Source organism: Astyanax mexicanus, chromosome 8 (genome assembly GCF_023375975.1).
Source record: "Astyanax mexicanus isolate ESR-SI-001 chromosome 8, AstMex3_surface, whole genome shotgun sequence".
Classification (NCBI taxonomy): domain Eukaryota; kingdom Metazoa; phylum Chordata; class Actinopteri; order Characiformes; family Acestrorhamphidae; genus Astyanax; species Astyanax mexicanus.
This window is the reverse complement of record NC_064415.1, coordinates 41,173,216-41,198,261: the sequence shown is the minus strand read 5'-3', so window position 1 is coordinate 41,198,261 and position 25,046 is coordinate 41,173,216. Positions and strand designations below refer to the sequence as shown.

Genomic DNA, 25,046 nt, shown 5'->3' with positions numbered 1-25,046 from the left:
TTGCATATTGGGTGTGTCCTCCCATCTCTCACTCACCATCAGTGTGTATCATTCCCCACAGGCTGCTGCTTTCTCTTGGGATTTATGTGTTATAAAATAGTTAACTGTCTGGCCTCAGTGTTAAAGTTGTAAGAGAAGGTTACTGTGTTTTGTGTTGCTTAGTGTGACTGAATGCTGGCAGTGTCCAGCTGGTCTTATTTGCATTACTGCAAGCTTATATGTATGGTGGCCGAGAAAGCCCAACGCAGTGCAAATTGAAAAGCGCTGCAAAAGCATAAAACACATCCATCAAAATTACAACACAGGCGCAGCAAATAGAAAAACACGCTGCAAATAGAACCACAACACAACGGAAGTGAGTCACAACACAACGGAATTTTCCCGGGGGACCTTAAAAGATACTGTACCAGCTAAGCTGCGTCTTCAGTAACGTCTCGGACTTCACTATGTGTACAAAGGACAATAAGTCCAAACAGGCGTTTGGTGAAGCAGAACTTTTAATAATATGCACACAACCGTGGTAATCACAGGTAATAAACATAACTTACATTTCAGAAGCTTGTTTGCCACTTATTGTCCTTTGTATACAGCTGGTACAGCATCTTTTAAGGTCCCCGGGAAAATTCCGTTGTGTTGTGACTCGGCCACCGTATATATGACTGACAATAAGACATATACACAATAGTCCAAAATTCTCAGTTGATAAAACTATAGTGTTGTGCTCATTATGTGAGTTTAATTTATGTAAAACATGTTAAGTTGGTGAGACTTAACAATAACATTTTTATGCATATGAAAAATGAATGATGTGACCTAAAGATTTCTAGTTGGCATCACACACTCAAAAATGTAGTGCAGTAAGATGCCTCAAAATTTTGAGCTTTCTCAACTTTTTCATTTTTATAGTGTACATAACTATAAATTATTATTCAGTGGTGGTCAAGCTTCTGGTCAAAAATGTCTTTTAACTTGCCAAGGCCACTTAACTTCCTGTTAGTGATCATAACTGACAACATCTGGTAACTTCTGTCTGCCAACATAAAAATTCTTTGTTTTACAGCACTTTTTGATTTCCTAACATAGTGCACAGTGGAAAAGTCCAAAGAGTTCAATAAAGATCTGAGAAGAATAATCATAGATTTAAAGCCATATATATATAAACATTCTGGAGTTTTTATGATCAGACGAGACAAAGATTCAGTTGTTTGGGCACACTGACCACAGGTATGTTTTTAAAAAGTAAAAGTGTAGCATTAACATGTGATCAGCTGTTAAGCATGGTGGTGGAAGCATCAGTGCTCTGGGATATTTTGCTGCCAGTGGATCTGTTGAATTGTTCTTCTTGGAACTGCTTAATGCACGTTATTATCAAATGTTTCAGCCCCAATCACAAATGCCACAGAACCTTTGAAGAGTATTGTACTTTGTATTTCCACTACACCTCCTGTCTGGGTTGGATCACATCACTTAGCTGCCTTGTTTGTGAAATACCTGTCTTTTTTATTGTTAAACAGAGAAGAAGAGGAGGAAAAGCATGAGTCACTGTGTTGACTGCGGGATTAGAGATCACCAGCAGGCCCTAAATGCCTTAATGGGATTGCCGTTTGCTCAGCATAGTATAAATAGAAGAGTCCAGGTAAAGATAAACATCACCCTCACCCTACATACTGCAAAGACCTTTACAACAACAGACTCCATACAGACAGGAAGCAATCAGAAGGTTCTGGTGAGTATTGGTCTTCATGCTGTGTTGTGGTACAGTGATTAATAATGCTGCTGAGCAGAGGAATGCTTTAATGTTTTCATCTTAGTTTGCATACAGCTCGACCAGGGTCTTGGTCCAGACCAGAGTAGAAAATGAGATTTGTTAACATGGCTGAAGTTGGCTTCTTCTACGCCAGTTTCTTATTTATTTCTATTTCAAATCACCTAAATGGTCAGTTAGTGTTCTCACTGACATTTGACACATATTGAGAGGATGTAAAGAAAAGTCACATTTTAAGACATTTTGGCTCCGTGTTGCTTTTATAATTCAAGCAAACCACACCAGATATTTTTGGCAGCCAGACTGAGACCCAGACCACTTGTTATGGTTCTCTTGCCAGCCGTTTTACTTGTTCTAACAGAGCGCACTAACAGAACTTAGCACCAGGGTTTCATTTTAACCAAAACAAAGCTGAACACAGACTAAATACACCCTTATATTAAATCTACAGAAGGTCACCTAGACATTACGTGTTTATTATGTAAAGTTTTCCATGATCATATTAATCTTAATTAAAAAAATATGTCTTGCACCAGAGTTAGGTAATTAAGATCCTGTATCCAACCACATAAAAAACATCAAACCACATAAAAATGCAAGGCTAGAAAACACCCAATACGCATTTAAAACTTATATATTGTTAGAAAGTGTTAGAAGGTTCTGGCCATGTCATAACAGTGCAAATGAATTAATCTCTGTAAGAGAATTATATGTTCAGTGGCGTGAAAATGTATTTGCCCCCTACAGTTTTTTTTTGTTTTTGCTTTTTTGTCATACTGATATTTTTCAGATTATAAAATAAATGAAAAATATAAGACAAAGAAAACCTGAGTAAATATAAAAAAAGCATGTTTAAATTATACATTTATTTATTATTTATATAAGGAACAAAAAACTATCCAAACCAATCAAGCTCTCTGTGAAAAAGTCTTTGCCACTTAAATCTAATAACTTGGTTGCCTTGGAACTCTCTCATGGATACCTTTTTCAACCAGTCTCTATGTTATTATTGAATCATTAACACTGACCTTAACTGAGGTGAGTGAGACCTGTAGTTCTTTAAATGTTGTTCTGGGTTCTTTTGTGACCTCCTGGATGAGTTGTCCATGCCCTTTTGGAATAATATTGGTCAGCCAGGCCACTCCTGGGAATGTTCATCAGTGTTCCAAAGGCTTAGATATGACTTTGTAACCTTTTCAATACCGATTGGGGCATAATATGTTGGTTTTTTTAAATCTTTTAGCTGCTTCATGTTGTCAGACAGGCTCTGTTTAAGTGATTTATTGATTCTACAGGTCTGGCGGTAATCAGGCAATTATTAAAAGTTAATTTATTTGGGGGGGGGGACTTTGTCAAGAAGGGCTAGATTGCTTCGAATAGTTTATTTCCCTTAATAAATGAAATCAACATTTTAAAATGTGATTTTTATATTTACTCAGGTTATCTTTGTCTGATATTAAAGTTTGTTTGATAATCTGAAAAATGTAAGTATGATAAAAATGCAAAAACAAGGAAATCTGTAAGGGTCCAATACTTTTTCACTCCACTATAGTTTTAACTTAAAGCAATTCAGCTTTTACAATAGACAAGGCACAGAGTTGTTTCCCCAAGTATTCTTTTTCTGTAATAAATTTTGCAAAACAGTGTGTCAACAATGTATTTTAAATAATAATAATAATAATAATAATAATAATAATAACATCATTTGCCTTATATAAAAAGATCCATCCTTTGTGAAAAGGAAAGAAACTTGCTCAAATTAGGTAAAGAATAATAAAAGTGCATTTCAATTTAATATATTTTATGAAAATAGAGATTAAATATACTTTCTCTGTCTTTCCATAATATGTATTTTTAAACAATATGCTTTAAATTATATGTTGTGTTGATAGAAAAAAATATATAGTGGCATATATGTGCATCAATACGCAAAGTAGTACATTTACAATATACTTCGCAGGAGTTGTACGAAAAAAGCACTCAAGCACAATTTAATGCTTTTATGTTGTGTATAACTATAGCTTAATTACAACTGAAATTTACTTAAATTGCCATAATTTGTTCCAAAATAGAACATTTAGTATGTATTTAAGTACATATTTTAATTTTAAAAAGTATGTACTTTTCCATGTTGAGTTTACTTAAAAAATATACTTAAATACACTTTTTTTTTTTTTACAAAGGATTCTTTAAAGCTTAAACAATTTCTAATTCACAAGTTACACAACTGTAATTAATTCATTTCTGGACAGTACTACCGTTATATTAAATATGGTAGACATATTATAAATTGTTGTAGAATAATCTTCAGCACATGTTTTTATTGCACGTTTGGTGAATTCCTGACAAACTAATGGAGTAACACTAATAGAAACCGTGTGATCACTGTTGTACTGAAGTAATTCTATACTTCTGCCACAATCTAAAACCTATAAAACCTTCACTTTCCAGCCCAGGCCAGGCGACGCCCCTGCATTTTGCTCCACACAACAGTCAGATTTCAGTCTGACTAACTGGAGACTCGTTTAACTATTAAGTGTAAAAGCATGTAGTTACAATCCAGATACTAGTCACATAATCACATAATGAAACTAACTTTCCTAAATCAATACATTTAATCACTAATCAGAACAGAGCTAATTTATTTTAGTCCTAAATATGCAGTAAGAGAAATATCCTTTTTAAATAAGATCTTGGAAAATCATTATATTAAACTGAACCAGAGAAAAAAACAAGCATCCTAAATAGACTCCAAACGTAAGAATGTACGTTTATAAACTAGCATTAGAGCACTGTTAGCTTTACTTGTTTACAGAAGGTTAGCTACATTTAGCATAGTGCTATCTTAAGCTCTGCTGCTATAGATAGAATCGAATGTCCTGCTTTTACCTAATCTATCATGATCTATTGTGTAAGAGGAACAGAACACAAGCACCACAGTTGTTGACAATGGAGTGCTGATAAGTTGTCTACAGGTAAATATTTTGCCAGCGAATGTACTTAGGATGTCTGGTTTCACAATATTAGCCGTACCAGGTCTTCTGATGGGCCAGTTCAGACAACAGATGGCTATGTAGCAAATCCAGTCATGTTCTCAGCTCTGGTGAAGGGAGGCCATTTAAAGCTATACTCATTTGGTGTTATTTCTAACAGGCTTTCGCTCTAGCGTACGACTGCTCTGTTGAGCTGCAACAATATTCACGGGGTCCCAGGTCATTTCAGCAAGGGATAAGAAAAATTGATTTTCTTCAATCGGAATCATAAGATCTGCTATGTTTTAAAATATGGTGTGCAAAATACTTTATGGACACACATTCTCAGCTACTTCCTAAATTCAGCTACTCTAAAGTGTACAGATTTTGTCAGAGTCTGCATATAAGCCTGAGGTCATATCACACCAGTTAGTTAGCAAACTGTTTGCTGAAGGATTTATTGTGCATCAGCTTTAGAAGAGGCTACCTTCTTGGACAGTGCCATGCAGACAGAGTTGTGTGGTGTATTGTCTGAGTATTGCATGAAGACCTCCCACTTATTCAGTCTCTACCGCAATGATGGCATTTTTCAGAAGACAGTAAATCTATATCCAAGCTTTAAACATCTCACAAAGCACTGTTCAATCCATTATCCGGAGATGGAAAGAGTATGGCACAACTGTAAACTTACCAAGACAAGGCTGTTCACCTAAACTTACAGGCCGAACAAGGAGAGCGCTGATCAGAGATGCAGCCAAGAGGCCCATGGTGACTCTGGATGAAATGCAGAGATCCACAGCTCAGGTGGGGGAATCTGTCCACAAGACAACTATAAGTCATGCACTGCACAAATGTGGTCTTTATGGAAGAGTGGAAAGAAGAAAGCCATTGTTAAAAGAAAACCTTAAAAAGTCCCATTTGCTGGTTGCCAGAAGCCATGTTGAGGACACAGCTAACATGTGGAACAAGGGGCTTTGATCAGATGAGACCAAATTTTACTTTTTGTCCAAAATGAAAAATGCTATGTGTGGCTAAAAAGTAACACTGCACATCACTCTGAACACACCATCCCCACTGTAAAACATGGTGGTGCCAGCATCATACTCTAAGGCTGTTTCTCTTTAGCAGGGACAGAGAAGTTGGGAAGATGGATGGAGCTAAATATGGATGGAGAAAACATGTTGGAGTCTGCAAAAGACTTGAGACTGGGGCAGAGGTTCACCTTCCAGCAGGACAATGACCCTAAACATAAAGCTAGGGCTACAATGGAATGGTTTAAAACAAAACATATTCATGTGTTAGAATGGCCCAGTCAAAGTCCAGACCTAAACCCGATCGAGAATTTGTGGCAAGATCTGAAAACTGCTGTTGAGAAACAATCTCCATCTAATCTGACTGAGCTTGAGCTGTTTTGCAAAGAAGAATGGGCAGAAAGTTCGGTCACTGGATGTGAAAAGCTGGTGGAGACATACCCTAAAAGACTTGCAGCTGTAATTACAGCAAAAGGTGGTTCCAGAAAGCATTAACTCAGGGGGGCTGAATACTTTTACAGTTTTTTATTTGTATAAAATGTTTTGAATCATGCATCATTTTCTTTCCACTTCACAATTGTATACCACTTTGTGTTGGTATTAAATTTCAATAAAATATATTTATGTTTGTGGGGTATGAAAACTTTTGCAGGCCACTGTAGAACCCTGACAACCAAGAAACCCATTCGGATTTTTAAAGAAGATATTTAAGTCCTCAGCTGTGATGTGCGTCATGGTCACCCTCAGGTGACTTGGTGTTGTTGATGGCCCGCCAAAACAGCAGATTCAGGTTAAAGTGGAATTCACGGCCACAAGATCCCCTGAGCTTTTCCAGCTCCTCAGCTGAGAATGTTTGCTTCCATTGTTCAGAAAATAGGCCTACGTAACTCACGTATTAGAGTGGGCATTTCTAGTTTGCTGGACAGATAAATATAATAGAAGACTAAATGCATAAATCTTAAGGGGATGCATAATGTGTAGATAAGTATAAAGCTAAGTATAACGCTGCAAATTTTAGTGCAACCAGCACAGAACTGCAGGAAATGCTGTGGTCTTTTCCAGACCTCTTAAACTAAAGAGCAGCGCCCCTTTGTGGACAATAATATAAGTATTTTTTTTAAATAGCTCGAGCTCTCTGAGGATGGAAAATTTTAGACAGAGTAGTGAAGAGAATTAACAAACAAGCCTTTTTGTCAACATTCTGCCTAATTTTACACACCTATATCTTGAGGATTTCTATTCAAGCATTACATAAAAAGGTTTCATGTCTGACAGTACACGTTACCGAAAATCCTAATTGTTAAAATTGGTAAAAAAAATTTAAGTCAGTCTGCAACTGTCAAAATATAACAAATAAAAGTCTAAAATTGGTGCTTTTCTGAACTTTAAAAAAAAAATTCTGAACATGGCTCATTTCATTTCATTAAGTTTGTCTTGTTTTTATGTCTATTTTCAAAGCTGGTAAATTTGGGGTTGATTTCTCTTAGTGATCTGAAACTATTAAATGGAGCAGAGTGAAAACAGGCAGCTTCTCCAAATTTTCTGTTTGAGTCTCCAAAGCTCATAAGTTTTCAGAATGTAAATGACTTATTTTACTGCAGTGAAAAAAGGAGCCCACTTGGTGCCCACCATAAACAAAAAAAAGTAAAGTGTATATATATATATATATATATATATATATATATATATATATATATATATATATATATATATATATATATATATATATATAAAGTTTTTTTTTTAAAGTTATTTTTCTGTGCACTTTTAAAGATCTTAGTGCCTCATTTTAAATGTTGGGGCCATCTGACAATTTTACAAATGAGGTGTGGAGCTACTTTAAGTTTGTTAAGTGTGTAAAAATAGTGATTTCTTTGCATGGGCAACTCTATGCCCCTATCACTAGTATTGTAAGCCTGTTGGGAGCATTGGCTCAAAGTGCTGTATTTCAGAATGCTGGGGGTGAACAGAGCCCCAAGTCCATTTCACACCAGAGTTCTCCTTTAAGTCTTTGCGTTTGCTTATTTTAAAATAATTCCAATGATGTTTAGATTCTGCATTAAAGGAGGACTTCTGTATTAGCCAGATAACATAAGATAGAAGTTAAATTAAAAAAAAAAAAGATTGATAAACTACTGGTATAATACAGTGGCTCCACTGTGGCAGAGTGAGAAAGACACAACACTCATCAGGACACTGCAGGATTTAAAAATAACTAATCAGGCTACAAAATAAACTGTTCTAATCAAATGTTCTTTCTTCAGAAACAGACAGTTCCAGTGTGGAGAGGCTGTGAAGGAGGACAGGATGAGGGCACTGCTGTTCTCCCTGGCTTTGCTGGCCTCTCTGCAGGCTTTCCAGGCCGCCTCTGGTCCCAATCCAAAAGCTGTATCAGCGGACACTCTCAAACGTGAGTCTGGCTTATTGACACCATCTCACCATTATTTTACATTTTTTATTTTCTTATTCATGTATTAATTTTTTTTCCCAAGCTGTCCATGACCCACTTTCGGGGGGGGGGGGGGGGGGGGGGGGGGGGTCATTTTGTCCAACCACAATAGCTATGATATGTCAAGGTATGGACTTTGAAGGACAAGACACAGGGCAAAACCTCTGAAGGCGTCCTGGGGCATCTGCTGCTAAAATGTCGATGAGACTTGGGTGCCCATGCCTTCACTTCATACCAAGAACAACCGAAAAGAGTTGCCTGGTGTTTAGGAGATCCTCTGACCTAATCTTTTAGACCTCCAGTTTGATCTTTGTCAAAGTTGCTCAGATTCTTAAGCTTATCCATTTTTTCCTGCTTTCATCACATCAACTTTAGTTGCATTATATATTTGCTTGCTATGGTCCAACTGGAACACTATTTTATGGCTGATCAGTGTATAGACCAGGTGCTCTCTTTGCTCCCAAAACAACCCTGCCTCATAACTAAGGCAACCTCCAGGGAACAAAAAGCATTGGCGACTCCCCCCCCCCCCCCATCACAACATAAGAAAGTATGCTACAGTAATAATATTAAATCAAATAAAGCTACTGTTTAAAAAAAAAAAGCTGATATTTTGGCCAAATTCAGCAAACATTTCTCCATATATTGTACGATTTATCATTTATGTAATTATTATTATGACAGGCAGGCCTAAATCTCATATAAATAAAATCAAATAGAATAAATATAACATTTTGAAACAAAGTGAACATACAGATTCACATTATTAGACTCGATATGTTAAATTATTGAGGATGTTTCCATTTATTTTATGATAGGTTGATAATGTAATTATTGTGACAGGCCTTTTCAAAACAATAAATATTGTTGAAATATACTAGTATGTGTAATTTGTTTTGTCTCTTGATAAAACACTGACAGAACTTCTAAAGGCTTCTTCGGTAAACAGAATAAAACACTGAATTATAACACAAGTTAACATTGGCGACGGTCCGAACCTTAGCCTGATGAAATTTTCTCGAACTGGACCAAACTGAATTCTAATGAAATACCCCTGATATAGACTTTCATAGGTTACCATGAATAAAATACGAATAGCAAGATATTTGGGAAAAAAAATAATGACATGCTTTTATGACTGAAGCGTATTAACAGTATGCTGCTGAATGCTGTATATGTGTTTTAGGACTGTCTTTAGAAGGAGAGAAGCTTGTGGATGAGGAGGTAAGGAGAGCCCTCTATGGTGTTAAGCAGATGAAAGAGGTGATGGCCAGAAACGAGGAGAAGCACGAGCACCTGATGAAGTCCCTCCGGAACAGTGGAGAGAAGAAGAAGGTTAGTGGTCAGTAGTGAATGGATAAGGAAAAAAATGATCAGTTCCTGATTAACTAAAAACATATTTTTTATGGCATTTAGCTGATTTGCTTATCCAGAGCAACAAGGTTGTTTCTGCTATAAAGGTGGGAAAATGTGGTGTTAGGGGTCTTGTCCAAGGACTCTTATTGATGTAGCACAGCTTTCAGTCACCCAGGATGGAAATTGAACCACAATCTCGCACACGATGTGGTGGTTAGCTCACTGGCAGATGTGGTGGTTCGCCACACCAACCACATTTAGTTTAGTTTAATAGTAGTGTCGATTACATATTTCATATTTTATTGGTGTAGAATCAAAGTACAATGTTTAAACCACTTGACTTTAACATACTTAATTCAAAAAGTGAGAGAAATAAATAAGATAAGAGCTCTAGGGCAGGGGTGTCCAAACTTTTGTTGTTGGGGGCCAGAAGGAGAAATATATTTGAAGTCACGGGCCAAAGACTCTGTAATAAAACAAATACTGAAATATAGCATTTTAAATAATACTTTTTCCTGATTATTTTCATTTACACACCATTTTACTTGACTTACTATCTTTATCTTTGACAGTGTTGTGTAAACTAAGATTTTTGAAAATTGATGTTTAATTTCATGATGTCTCTTAATATTAAACTCCTTAATTACGGCAACTTTTAGACTCTTTGGCCCGTTTTTCTGCGCTACAAGTGCGCACCCTCTCCGCTTTTAGACTCTTTGGCCCGTTTGTGACACCTAGCGTTCAAACTTTGAATCTCACATTATAAAAACCTGCTTAACAGCGGGCCAACTTTCATTCTATTTTTAAAATACCTCCGTAGTTTGGACACCCCTGCTCTAGGGGTTTTAAGATGGACTGTACACTACTGACACCCCATTTTTTCCGTTTTGACATTTAAGCTCTACAAAATCCAATGTACAAAATGTTGCTGCCAGTGCCTTTAAGGAAAACAAATGAACTAAAAACTGAAAAAAAGTCATTTTAGTACTTTAAATAAAATATAGTGTAAAAGTATATTGTAAAAAAACAACAACAATATATATATATATATATATATATATATATATATATATATATATATATATATATATATATATATATATATATATATTGTTAAGAAAAGAGGGGGTGATTTTTAGCTAACAGTTAAGGTAAGTAGAAAAAAAACTGATCTGGTCTTTGGAAATGCATTTAACAAAAAAAAAAGGCAATTTGTAGTGAAGCAGTGCTGGAACAGATGGTGTTACTGAACTTTCATCATAATAACTATAAACAAACACAGAAACACAGATAACTCTGAAACTTTTACAATATAAGTCTTTTCTTTAGAGAAATTACAGATGAAGCCAAAGAGCGGCGAGTACTGTACTTAAAAAAAAAGACTCTTGGAAACTGGAGAAAACTGCTACAGGAAAAAAACACATGACAATGCCAGCCTTTACCTAAGCTTAACATTGGGCTAAATCTCAGATTCAGCAGTAAAGACAAGAGTTAGAGGTCTGACAGGTGAAGTTAAAAAATAAAGGATAAAGTCATTGCTAAGATGAGAAAATAAAAAAGTTCTAAAGTTTTGACCGGTACTGTATATTGAAGACATAAACTAGAATTATATTTCTACTGATATTTGGTACAGCATCTATTTTACATGCTGTAGAGTTACTTTTCCAGTCCATGGGGTACCTCAACATCACGTGAAAATTTTATTTTATCTAATTGAAAATCTCTGGAGTAAATTCAAGATGAAGATGGTTGATCACAGCCATCAAACCAAGCTGAACTGCTGGAATTTTTGCGTCAGGAGCGGCATAAAGTTATCCAAAAGCAGTGTGTATGACTGTTGGAGGAGAACATGCCAAGATGCATGAAAACTGTGATTAAAAACCAGGGTTATTTCACAAAATATTGATTTATGATTTCTTAAAACTTTAATTTTTTTTGCATGTTTTGAGGTCTGAAAGCTCAATTTCTCGTTTCTCATTTTCTGCAAATAAATGCTTTAAATGACAGTATTTTTATTTGGAATTTGGGAGACATGTTGTCTAGTTTATTGAATAAAACAATAATGTTCATTTTACTCAAACATATACCTATAAATAGCAAAATCAGAGAAACTGATTCAGAAACTGAAGTGGGTTCAATTTCTTATTTTTTCAGCCCTAATAACCATACAAGAGCTGTGAATCCATTATTACTCCTTTCAGATAGATATAAGGTGTAGAAAATATCACTGCAGATTTCCAAAGCACTTGAATACTCAATTACTCAAATACTCAAAAGCATTAGCAGACTTTTGTACCATTATGAATTCATGAAGTCCTTGATAAGTAGCTGCTTTGAGATAAATTAAAGCGGTTGAATATTAAAAGTCTACAATGCTAAGACAGAACGTCTTGCCAGAAAGTCTTTAAACTCCTCGTAAGCACCACTGGGTTCTGTTTTTTCCCTTACAGTTAAACATTAGGAACAGTCCAGCCAGTTGATATGGTTTGCATGTATTTACTGATTAATATTAATACTTGTGGTTTAATAAAAGTCACAGAGTATGAGTCTTCATGGTGTTTGGTATGGAGCACAGTGAATGTTATGTTGAGATGTTAGGAGCTTGTAACTTTCACCAGGGGGCAGCAGAGATGGCTGAGGATGTGGTAAAGAAGTTGGATGAGGCAGAGCAGCACTGTAAGGACAGTCTGAAGTCTGCCTGGGAGGAGTGCAGGCCCTGTCTGGAGGACACCTGCAAGAACTTCTACACCAACAGCTGCCGGCGCGGCTTCGCCACATTCTCCAATAAGGTATGATGTGGACTAAGCTTTCCTCACAGCCATGCTTTACTGTACAAAATGTGCAAGATTAGAGTGTAGATATTGCCAGAAACAAATGCACAATATGAAAAGCGCACAGCCCTCTGTTTTTGTTAACAGATTTTAATATATATATATATTCAGCATATTTAGCCAAATTGGTGCCATTTGTGTGCCCAGGAAATTACATCAAAAAAGACACAAGGGACATTCCAGGATTTTGGTACATTTCAGGGGTGGTCACTTCTGAAAATTTGATCTTCAATTTGATCATTTTTAGTCCTATATTTATTAAATACAGGTAATAAACTATCAAAAAGTTTGATTCGTCAAGCTCAGGTATCAAAGCATTTTTTTTAATTAGATTATGCAATATATTTACAGGGTTGCGAGTAACAGGGTTGCAAATCTAGGCTAAGTTGTGGTTTAACCCAGGAACAGATGCTAACTGTAAAATTTAGCTATTTATTCAAGATCAAGGACAAACATGGTTATAAAAGTATATAAAGTAAATTTAGACTCTGCTCATTATTAGTCTTACAATATGAGTAACAGGGTTGCGTTCACTGTGTGACACACACAACTTGGACAAACATATTTTGTTAGAGCACTTACTCTTGGTCTTGTCATGTGGGCAGAAAATGTCCTTGTGATGTCACTTCCTTTGTGCCAGTAGACAAATATTTTTAACTCTTTCTCTGCCAGGTAAAATTCCTTATGGTAACAGGGTTGCATACATGCACGCATAATAGCATAAAAACTGTAACATGCAATACAATGTAGACCAAAGAAGTTGTTTTCATAAGTAAAGGAGATGCATATCAACAATATACAAGAGGAAGTCATTTATTTAGAGCTTATTTTAATTGTTAAATTTGCCAAAGGAGTTGGTCACCCAATGTCTGGGACAAGAGAAAACGATCCAAAGGTATTCTGTCTTTTGAATAATATCTAAGGAGCTTATTTTTCCACCATATTTTACAGTTTGCCTTATAACAAGTACATTTTTCACAAAAAATAGTCATTTAGATATTTTGGATACATACATTTAAAATTTAAGTGGTGGGACAGGGACAGGTACCAAAATCCTGGAATGTCCCACAAAAATAACTGTAAAATACATTTTATTATTAAGCATAGTGTCTTGTACATTCATCTAATTGCAAAAGTAATATATGTAATTACAACATTTATAAAAACTATACATAAACATTACCATAAAATATAATAATTAAAAGCCTTCAAATATGTTTTTTTTGCATTGTTGTGTGACTCCAAATTGCTTAAAAAAAAAAAAAATATATATATATATATATATATATATATATATATTATAATTAATTGATAATATTTAAGAGAATACATTAAAAAACACTTTTAGTTGTGTCCATGGGTTTCACTCAGTCCTGTTACCGTAACACATTACCCGGATCATCTGAAACATCTGGAACATTCTACAAGTCACATCTACAACAGGAAGTGACATCAGCTGGTTCCTCATGGGGAGTTCATGGAACAACATTAAGTTCCCTCATTAGTTTTTCTGTATTTTTATTTTATTGTAACTCTGAGGAGGTCAATCTCAAAACTCATTCCTGTTACCTAATCTAATTACCTAATTAATTACTAGATGTTATTAGTTTATTTTTAAATAGTTTGGGAAAATCACTAAAATGTGCTTACTGTCCTCATGCTATTAGCATAGCCACCATTTATATATTTCTCATGTTTTTGCAAATTCTATGCTAAAAACTCATTCCTGTTAATCAAAACATAAAAAGAAACAGAAGTGAGTGCCAGTAACTGGTCACATACATGATGCAGATATTGCAACTAAATATTAAGTCTTTTTCACTTTAATCGATTTTAAGTTGATCTGTTCCAGTACTTTTGTTTGCTAGAAAAAAGTGTGTTTTGACCAAAAGTGATATCTTTAAAACTGTGTATCAGATCCAGATGTAAATACCTGGAAAGAAAAACTGAAATGTTAATCTTTTTGTCATATTCATCTTTTAATATCAAACCCAAATGTTTTCAGTCTACAGCAGAAAAAGTGGAATTGGCCTCACTGTTCCCATACGTTTGGAGGGCACTGTAAATTCAATATCATTTTGTATCTCTAATCAAGAGCAAACCAAACTATTTTTTTTATTTAAAAAGATAGAGAGTGCCTGAATATCAGATATATGAAAGTAAGGCACTTAAGTGCAATCAGAAGCTTTCAATCAGTACAAGATTAGTGCTGAATTTAGTGCTTCTAAAACAGATGGACCCTTAGTCTGCAGTTGAGAACTCAGACTGACTCAGCTGTTTTGAGACCCAGGGGAACTTTGTTGCACCATTTTGGTGCCAGAATAAAAGAGAAGTCTAGATCAGGGATCTGCAATGGTGGCTGGAGTCCAGTAAAGTGTGCTGACTTCCCTGCTCTAAGGCTAAATTCAGACTGCCAGCAAATCTGATGTGTGATAGACCAACACAAAGTATCAATTATTTGTTAAAAGAAAATCATATACTTTTAAGAAATCTGAAAAGTGTGCATTTGTATTCAGCCCCCTGTGAATTAATACTCCTAAATAACATCATGTATTAATAAAGACCCACCTAATATAGAATAATATCTATATCAGAGCTAGCTCAAAGCAGTGTACATTTGCTGTCTGGGGTGAATCAAGGTAAGGCAGCTCAAAGTGGTAACTGGCATGGCTACACTTAGGAATCAAGGAGAACACTGTTCAGAGAAGCAGCCAAAAGGCCCATAGTCACTCTGGAGGAGATGCAGAAATCCACAGCTCTGGTGGGAGAATCTGTTCACAAGTAAACTATATGTCGTGTACTCCAGAAATCTGCCCTTTATGGAAGAGTGGCTAGAAGAAAACATTTGTTGAAAGAAAGACGTAAGAAATGTAATTTGCAGTTTGCCACAAGCCATATAGGAGACACAGCAAACATGTTTAAGATGGTGCTGTGGTCAGACTAACTTTTTGGCCTAACTGCGAATTGCTATGTGTGGTGAAACAAAAAAAAGTAATGCTGCTCATCACCCTGAACACACCATCCCCACTGTGAAACATGGTGGTGGCAGCATCATGGGAATGATTTTCTTTAGCAGGGACAGGGAAGCTTAGAGTAAATGAGAAGATGGATGGAGATAAATACAGAACAATACTGGAAGAAAACCTGTTGGAGGCTGCCAAAGACTTGACTGGAAAGACACCTTCCAGCAAGACAATGACCCTAAATATACAGCCAGAGCTACAGTGGAATGATTTAGATCAAATAATATTCAGGTGTTAAAGTTAAAGTCCTGACCTAAATCCCATTGAGCTTTTGTGGCAAGACATGAAAATTGCTGTTCACAGATGCTCTCCATCCAACCTCGCTGAGCTTGAGCAATTTTACAAAGAAGAATGGGGCAAAAATCTCAGTCTCTAGCTGCGCAAAGCTGGTAGATCGGCTGCGTCGAAAGATGACTCTACTAAGGATTGATATAGAGGGGACGAATACTTTTGCACATCACACTTTTCATATATTTATTTGATAGAAATTTTTAAAACCATGCTACTTTGTGTTGGTCTGTCACTTAAAATCTCAATAGAATACATTTAAGTTTGTGATTTTAAGATTTAAAAAATGCGAAAACGTTTAAGCGATATGAATACTTTAGCAATTATTCACAATCTTTTTGATCCAGACATTTAAAATTCTCTCCCTCTCTCAGCTAACAGGCTTCTTCCGCAGGGTGAGTGCCCGCTTTGGCTCGCGAGATTCTCGGGATGAGCTTGAAATGAACCAGAGTGATGGGAGCCCTGAACTGGATGCTGTGAAGATCGAGGAGTCGTTCAGCTCCCTGCTGACTAAGGTGGGCAACCTGGTGAACCGTAGCATGGTGCTGGTGTCCCGCTTCCATAGGCAGCTGGACCAGGCGCTGCGGAAGGCCTTCGTTCCAGAGCTTCAGGAGGCGGAGGACAGTGTGGCGCTCATCCCTATGCCTGGAGATGACCTGGACTCTGCCTACCTGCAAGGTGTGGGCTTGGATGACGTGCTGGAATCCTTCTTTGACTTTGGAAGGAGTTTGACGGAGGAGTTCAGTGCAGTGGTCACCCAGGCGTTTGGCAACGTGCACAGCGCATTGGAGGAGGCAGAGAAAGAAAGAGGTACGATATGGTTTAAAGGTTTAGAATCATTGATTTTTTGAGAAATCCATAAACCCAATCTGGTAATATGGGTATTTAAGCCCATACACAAGTTTCTCACCCTTCTAACTACAGTACTGTAATAATTAACAATAATTTCTTAGGCCCTACCATAGAACCCTGTGGAATTCCAAATTTCCTAATAGTTTCTGCATTAAGATTAATGCCATAATAATCAATGTTGTATGTTGTCTCACACTCTTTAGAGATGTCTCAGTAATCATACTGCATTAACCAGAAACTTTAATGAAAAATTGACGATTTCTAAAGCAGGCAAGGTCCAAATAGATGCCCCAGTAGGTGGAACTTGGAAGTTTCAGTTTGGTCTTGGGGGTACATGGTTTAAAAAGCTGGAGAACAACTGCTGTTGCAAAAGGCATGCATATACTAGTGCATCCCAAATAATTTAAATATCATTGGAAAGTTACTTTATTTCAGTAATTCAGTGTAAAATGTGAAACTCATATATTATATAGATGTATTACACACAGAGTGATATATTTTAAGTGTTTGTTTCTTTTATTGTTGATGATTATGTCTTACAGACAATGAAAACCCTAAAACCAGTCTCAAAAAATAGAATATTATACAAAACCAATTGGTCTTTTTGGCAGTGTGGGCTTTGTGCCATTTCCTGCTGGAAAATGAAATCCCAATCTCAATAAAGGTTGTCAGCAGAGGGAAAGCATGAAGTGCTGTAAGATTTTGACTTTGGACTTTTGAACACAGTGGATCAACACCAGCAGATGACATGTCTCTCTAAACCATCACTGATCATCAGTAAATTTTACATTTCATTTGAAAATCAAGGGAGCAGAGTCTGGAGGAGGTCTGCTTGAGTTCCAGAGTGAAGTTTCCACCAATCACCACAATCCTCAACCTTTTGAGGTCTTGTGGAGTCCAAACCTCAATGGATCAAGGCTGTTAAAGTGGGACAAAGGGAATCTACAAAGTATTATGTGGTATTAATGTTATGGTTGATGTATTACTCATTACATTAGTGGAGGCCTGTATAAAAGGTGTTCGTGATGTACCATATGATAATTTCCAAATGGGTCTTTGTGTTGTCATAGTTTTTTTTAAGAGCCATTGCTTTGACTAAAGAATCTATTTTATATAGTATATTTAGTGATCCATCTGTATGTTTCAGAGAAGCAGCTGTTTCCAGTGTTCTTCCACAAGAGGAAGCTCTGCAGAGATCTGCGCAGACAGTCTGCAGAGTGCTGGCAGCTCCAGAACAAGTGTGAAGCCTGCCAGGGAACCCTGCTCGCTGGTAATTTCAGGAACATAGCACACAAAGTATACAAATACACATTTGGTGAATATTTAGCCTCTTAATGAAAATGTCATTTAAACGTTTAGCTGGTTTACAAGCAAGCATTAAACTGACCAGGATAGATAAACATTATGACTAAGCTTGACCACAATCAAGTACAACATACACTGTGCTTGTCAAGTTACATTTTTGCCATAGTTTTATTACCAATATATAATAGATATATAATATATAATAGATATAGATATATTTTTGTCTGGATGAACAGTTTTTACAATTTACAATTGCAACAAATGTCTAGGTATTAATAATAAATTGTGCATTTGCTGCCAAAGAATATTGTCAGTAAATGCACCAAAATATAGTCAAAATATGGCAACATTTTGGCCATGACAGTACATTACTGACAATATTGGTGAAAATACATCAAAATCCTGCCCCTAGAGCTTATTGATGTACTCTGGTGTGTTTACACAAAAGAAATACTACTAATTTATGTAGAATAGTAAATATACAGTAATATGAAAAAGTTTGGGCATCCCTATTAATCTTAATCATTTTTAGTTCTAAATATTTGGGTTTTCGCAACAGCCATTTCAGTTTGATATATCTAATAACTGATGGACACAGTAATATTTCAGGATTGAAATGAGGTTTTTTGTACTAACAGAAAATGTGCAATATGCATTAAACCAAAATTTGGCCGGTGCAAAAGTATGGTTACCCTCCAAAGAGCTGCAGCATCATCTTGCTGCAGATGGTGTCACTGTGCATCGGTCAACAATACAGCGCACTTTGCACAAGGAGAAGCTGTATGGGAGAGTGATGCGAAAGAAGCCATTTCTGCAAGCACGCCACAAACAGAGTCACCTGAGGTGTGCAAAAGCAAAAGCACACCTCAGGCGACTCTGTTTGTGGCGATTCTGTGCTTCAGTAAGTCAGTAAAAAGTAGTTAGGAGTATTCAAATTTATAAAATGATAAGGGTGCCCATATTTTTGCACCGGTCAAATTTTGGTTTAATGCATATTGCACATTTTCTGTTAGTACAATAAACCTCATTTCAATTCTGAAATATTACTGTGTCCATCAGTTATTAGACATATCAAACTGAAATGGCTGTTGCAAACACCCAAATATTTAGAACTAAAAATTAATAAGATTAATAGGGGTGCCCAAACTTTATCATATGACTGTATGGCTGAATGCTATCACATTCTCACTATAAGGTCGCAATATGTAGACCAAAGTTTTTCCATAAGAGGAGGCTTTTACTGTGGCAAAAGTAAAACAATGTTTTGACTTAAGAACAAACTTTGGCTAAATTCACATTGCCAGACTAAATTGACTCAAGCGTGATTTTTTTTACATAGTGTGAAACAGGTCAGATTTTCAGGGCTGTGTGAACATGCCAAATCTGAACTTTTTAAACTGGATTTAAGTCACTTTCATATGTGGTCCTAGACTGCAAAATGATTTAATCCAATTTGTGGGCACGCAGCATTGACTGTGAAACATCTTCTTTTGAATTCCCTTTGCATGCACGTATAGTATCTCGTGCAGCAGTATACAAAAAATATATATGCTCCTGCTTTAGACACTAATTAATGAATATTTTAAAATTATGTATTAATTCTGTCCACATTAACGTGTTAATGCATGCAATTCATCTAGTAATTGTACCGCCTTTTTCCCACAAACTAATCACATTACCACACGTTAATGGTTTTATTTAAAGATTAACATGGAAGTACCAGGATTCACAGAATATTGTTGTGAATCATGTGATTATTTTTTAAGTGATTAGCACTACAAAAATAAATATATTTAAATTTTGCCTATCTAACATCAAATCTTTTATTTATATTTATATTTAAAAATCCATTATCAAATGCTTAAATCTTAAGAAGAAGAAGTGCACTTAAAAGTCATTGATCACAGAATATTGTTGTAATTAATCAAAGTAGTTGTTATAAACCGTTATAGTCATATAGCTCTAGTGTGTAAAGCTACAGAATTGCTGATCTTTCAGTCTGTGTGTGTGTGTGTATGTGTGTGTGTTTATTAGAGTGTCCGAGTGTACGGGAGCTGCACGTTGAGCTAGACGAGGTGTCGGAGCTGCTGGAGGTCTCTAAGCAGCAGTATGAGGAGGTGCTGGGCATCGCGCAGCGTCACACCGAGGACACTGTGGGCTGGCTTAACAACATGGCTGCAGAGTTCGACTGGGTGGCTGAGCTGGTCCACGACAACACCACGCCAGAGAACATCTTCAGCATCACCAGGGTGAGCAGGAGGAGAGAAAACGGATCCACTGATGTTCAAAACCATCCAATTCACAACAAGTATCCAAGTTGTACAAGTACACTGAACTTGATGAATTACTTGCTTTCAAAAAATTGTGCGCCTGAAAAAAAGTCCTTAATAAGTTTTCTCCTGGTGCTGAGTGGTCTAAAGTGCTGCAAATATGATCGGGAGAACCACTGGTTCGAATCCCAGTCATGCAGCTTGCAATCAGCTTTTAGAAACTGGGTAGATGGCTCTCTTTCCCCTCATCACTCTTAGGGTGATGTCGATCAGCACAAGGCGTCTGTGAGCTGATGTATCAGAACCGAGTCGCTGCGCTTTCCTCCGAGAGCACTGTGATGCTACTCGCCAATGCTGCATCAGCAGCAGTTCAAAAAGAGGCGGTGACTGATTCACATGTAACGGAGGAGGCATGTGCTAGTTTTCGCCCTCCTGATTTTGTGGCATCACTAGTGATGAGGAATAAACAGCTGACTTGCAGCTAGGTGGGACAATTGGTCTAGCTAAAATGGGAGAAAATTTGAAATAAATATATATAATGTTTGAAAACTGCTTGTTGAAAGACTAAAAACTACACTATAATTTTTTCAGAGGTTGCAAATTCTTCTATGACCACTGTTTCTTGTCTTTTTCCTGTATGTCATACAATTTGCTAGAATCATGTGGAACACTGTTAAACTTGTACTGTAAGTTATATAAAAGTTATGTTAAAATAAAAACTCAGTCAAGTAAAATAGTCCTCAATAGTTTAATAGTTAGAGGTTCTGGAGGGTCTGGATTGCATAGCATCTGGGTCCAGACTAGAGTGTAGGTTCTCTGCTCGATGCCAAACCGGTCTGAGAAATCCCACCGCTTTCCTCAACAAAATGGTGGCGTATGCGTAGATGGTATTTTTTACGGCAGTCAACGTTAAAGCGTTTTTTTTTTTGCTCTAATTTATTATTTAAACAAGTTTGACCCAACTTTCGTCTAATCCGCGCTACCCACGCCCAACTAATGACTGAAACGCATTTTACCACACGCGGAGATGTAGCAGAACTGAGTGCTCTCCTCCAAACACATTTAACAGTCTAATGATGATGCACTAACAGCATTTTGATATAATGTGATGGATGGCTTTTGTAGATCCTAATGTCCCTTTGAGGGGGGCAAAAAAGTTTTTTACCCTGCCTGAACAGGTGGAATAGTAGATAAAGGGGTAGTAGTTGGTAGGAATTGGAAGTGGAATTGAAAGGAATTGGAAGTGACTACAATTAGGATGTTGGGTTAAAAAAGGAAGGACAGATTAAAGCCAGTGCAAAACTGAGACTATAGGGCGCCGAGTGGTCCAGTGGTCTAATGCGCTGCCACTATGAGCGGGAGGTCGCAGGTTCGAATCCCGTTCATGTAGCTCTGCCATCAGCTGTTGGCGCCCAGAGGGAGCAAGGCCAGTTGGGGGTAGATGGCGCTTTTCTTCCAATGCTCATGGTCAAAGGTGGTACCAGGCATCACGAGGCATCTGTGAGTGGATCTATCGGAGCCTAGCCGCTGTGCTTTCCTCCGAGCGAGCTAACTGCTCAGGTAATGATTCATCAGCAGCAGCTCGTAAAAAGGGGTGACTGACTTCACACGTGTCGGAGGAGGCGTGTGCTCGTCTGCATCCTCCTAGGGTTACAGGTGTCACTGGTGATGGGGACGCACAAAGGGGTGGGACAATTGGACAACCAAAATTGGGAGATAGTTGGGGAAAAAAATCAGAAAAAAAAATTGAGCCATGCTGTGCTTTCAGGTGGTGACTGAAGAGGATGCTAACATGCCAGCAGCAGAAACCAAGGTGGAGGTGAACATCCTGAACGCTCCACCTCTTTCCCTCAGTGTGCCTGCAGGACTGCAGCTACAGGACCCCGCCTTCATCCAGTATGTGGCTCATGAGGCTCTGGGGCTGTATAAGTCCAGGTAGGTCCATAACTCAACATGACTGCTGCAAAATACCAACTACAGATGCTTTAAAGCACCATAAAAATGACATCTGAGCAGTCAATTTAACCCTAGAACACTAAGGTTAAAATTAGTAACACCAACGTTGGGTATACATTGTAGGACAAGTTTTGGAACCCTTTTTTAATTTTACAACATACAACATCACATAAAATTAAAAAAGGTACCATGGATGATCCTATAAAAAAAACAGAAAAATAATTGGAAAAACGGGTCATCTTTAACAGGTAATGTCCTTACAAAAAAAAAAATAAGGTTTAGGAACAATCAACATAAACCAACAAGTTTGTTGACATCTAGTCAATAAAAGTAGAGTATTTCTACTTTTATATTTTATGTTTTATTGCTATCTTTACATCATTATGCTTCTATTATTACTTATATCTTCTGTGTACAATATGGGTCTACTACTTGATGCCTTGAATTTCCCTCTGGGATTAATAAGTACAGTCCCCTCCAAAAATATTTGAACAAAAAGGCTGATCCCTTATTTTCTGCTGTAGACTGGGAACATTTGGGTTTGACATGAAAAGATGAATATGAGACAAAAAATCAACATTTCAGCTTTTATTTCCTGGTATTTACATCATGATCTGATATATAGTTTAGAAGATAGCTCCTTCTGTCTGAACGCACTAATTTTTCTTTATGAGCAAAAGTATTGGAACATGTGACTCTCATGTGGGTTTTGTTGTCCATGTTTTCCTGATCTGTCCAACATGACCAACAAGCAGAAATGTGGATCTTTTGTCTCATATTCATCTTTTATTGTCAAATTCAAATGTTTTTAGTCTACAGCTCAAATAAAGTGACTGGCCTCACTGTTCCAACACTTTTGAAGGGCCCTGTATGATAGGAATCCAAAAACATACTTTTTATATTTTGAATTATAGCTAATAGATGTGGACGTAGCTGATGTTTTTAACATTGTCTTATTTCTGATTCTAGGCAGGAAGATGCTTGAGGCTGCCTGCAGGAGAAACGTCACTTTGCGCCTGGATAAAGTACAGTTCACCTGTAGCGTATATGTAAAAGTATTATGTAGTAAATTATTTAAACATGTGAAGACTTTTTATTGCTTTGTATTTATCTTAGATATACAGTATTTTGTCATTCAATATACACTGATCTATACAATTCCAAAAGTCATGGAACATTGTCTCTTGCTTATCTGTTGGCATTGGACAATTCTAGACAGACACAGCCGGTCTCAAAATTATTACCACCAACGGATCTGTCCGCTCTGGGTGGTAAATGTCTTCTGTAGCCCTATCCGGATGGGATTAGTATCTAAAAAACATGAGGACCAGTGAGTTTTTTGGCTTTCTCGATCACATGACATCATCGCGTTCAGTAGCTCCTCCATTTCCACTCGCTGTTGTGTTTACGTGGATCTCAGTGGATATCCGGTTTAATTACAGTGTGTGGCAGGGGACAAACAGCTATCTTATTAAACATGAGGCGACAAAACTCAGAGATGTGCGTCCGGATGGGAATAAAATTACCGGAGGACCATAGAGTTCAGCGAAAAACAGTCGGTAATTCAGTGAGAAAAACGCGTACATGGTCGTTCTGGAAGGGAATAAAATCACAGAGGACCACCCATAAAAGAGAAAATTACCCCAGGACCCCCTAAGAAACTAATCCCGTCCGGCTAGGGCTTATGATGTGTTACCGGTAAACATGTGACACTTTGGCAGGGCTCCAGACAAAATTTTTTCTCAGCTGTCCCAAAGATTTATAGACGCCATCCCGAACTGAAAATCATCCGTCCAAATTTATTTTGGTTTCTTTTTATTTTTGTTGTTTCTTCCTTGACTATATGCAACTCCTACTCTTGCAATCTTACTAGCAACCTGATTGGCTCCATGATAAAAGGCAGATTTCTTTTCTTTATCTGTAAACAGACTTTGGGCTAAGTAATAGGAAAACATACAGTCATATTTTAATCAGCAGATTATCTCCTCATAAACATCGTATAACCAGTTTCACTGCACACATATTTGTCATCCAGAAAAAGTTTTATTCTCGTGCTAAAAGCGCTATTATTACCGTCTCCAGGACAATGGGACCATGTTAGTCTGGAGCCCTGTTGTAGATCGAGGATCGAGATCAAGTTAAATCCTGCTACAGAAATTACAGAAAATGGAATGTCCATCCATTTGGCACACACCATTAGTCCTTTCTACGCCTTGCCATGAGCATGTTGGCCATTCTTTAACCTCTCTCACAAGATATCACCTTGTTAATTTATAAAGAAGTGGGTGCTCTGAGGTAACACTTGATCACATGATCACATTCATAATTATATACTGCCCTTCCATGAACTTTGGCGCGTCGGTGTATATCAGGGTACAAAGAGTTAAGAATTAATTTGCTCATTATATCACTTACATTTCAAAGCATATAACATGTATTTCTGAAGTCAAGACTCTTCTCTAATAAATAAAGTGTCAAACACAAGCTGATAATACAGCTACATGTCTTTTATCTTCTTCTTCTTCTTCTTTTATCTTGTCTCATCCCCTTTAAACTGACACCTGCTTCACATTATTTTTCTTTATCTCCCTATTAAACAGGAACATTCTCAGATTTAGCAAACATCTTTCAAGCTAGAGCTGCTCCGCTCTGGTAGCTGCAGGTCGGTTCTGAGCAATTCCAGAGTAGGCTTAATATCTGTGCTCAAGGTAACACAATCACACCATTCTGAAGCTGCAGAACATCCCAGCATGCCAACACAAAGTCTGAGGACTGGAAACTCTAAGAGCATTCTGCTCTTATCAGCAGGTTTCTATGCTGGCATATTCCTCTTGGGCCAGACGTGAAATTCATCCATCGATAAGCCAGTCAGATGTTTAGTTTGAAACTTATCCAGCTGTTCTCTGCTTTCCAAGCCAAACCCAACGATTCGCTGGTTCAGGATACCT

The 25,046-nt window shown here is 37.1% G+C and overlaps 1 protein-coding gene across 1 annotated transcript; it reads left to right on the top strand.

The window, feature by feature from the left end:
• Positions 1–1,653: 1,653 nt before the first annotated feature.
• On the top strand, positions 1,654–23,083 carry clul1 (clusterin-like 1 (retinal)). Its single transcript, XM_022678038.2, has 9 exons — positions 1,654–1,726; positions 8,033–8,178; positions 9,404–9,552; positions 12,192–12,362; positions 16,090–16,525; positions 17,715–17,837; positions 19,907–20,121; positions 21,911–22,077; positions 23,068–23,083. Exons 2-9 carry the CDS (start codon positions 8,076–8,078, stop codon positions 23,081–23,083), a joined length of 1,380 nt encoding a protein of 459 aa, XP_022533759.2. The 5' UTR covers positions 1,654–1,726; positions 8,033–8,075.
• The last annotated feature ends 1,963 nt before the right edge of the window (positions 23,084–25,046 follow it).

Bases quoted from the DNA above. Each gene is read 5' to 3' on its own strand.
- clul1 (XM_022678038.2), top strand. From the start codon at position 8,076: ATGAGGGCACTGCTGTTCTCCCTGGCTTTGCTGGCCTCTCTGCAGGCT. The intron at 12,363-16,089 runs GTATGATGTGGA...TCCCTCTCTCAG, and splicing joins TCGCCACATTCTCCAATAAG to CTAACAGGCTTCTTCCGCAG. The intron at 20,122-21,910 runs GTGAGCAGGAGG...CTGTGCTTTCAG, and splicing joins ACATCTTCAGCATCACCAGG to GTGGTGACTGAAGAGGATGC.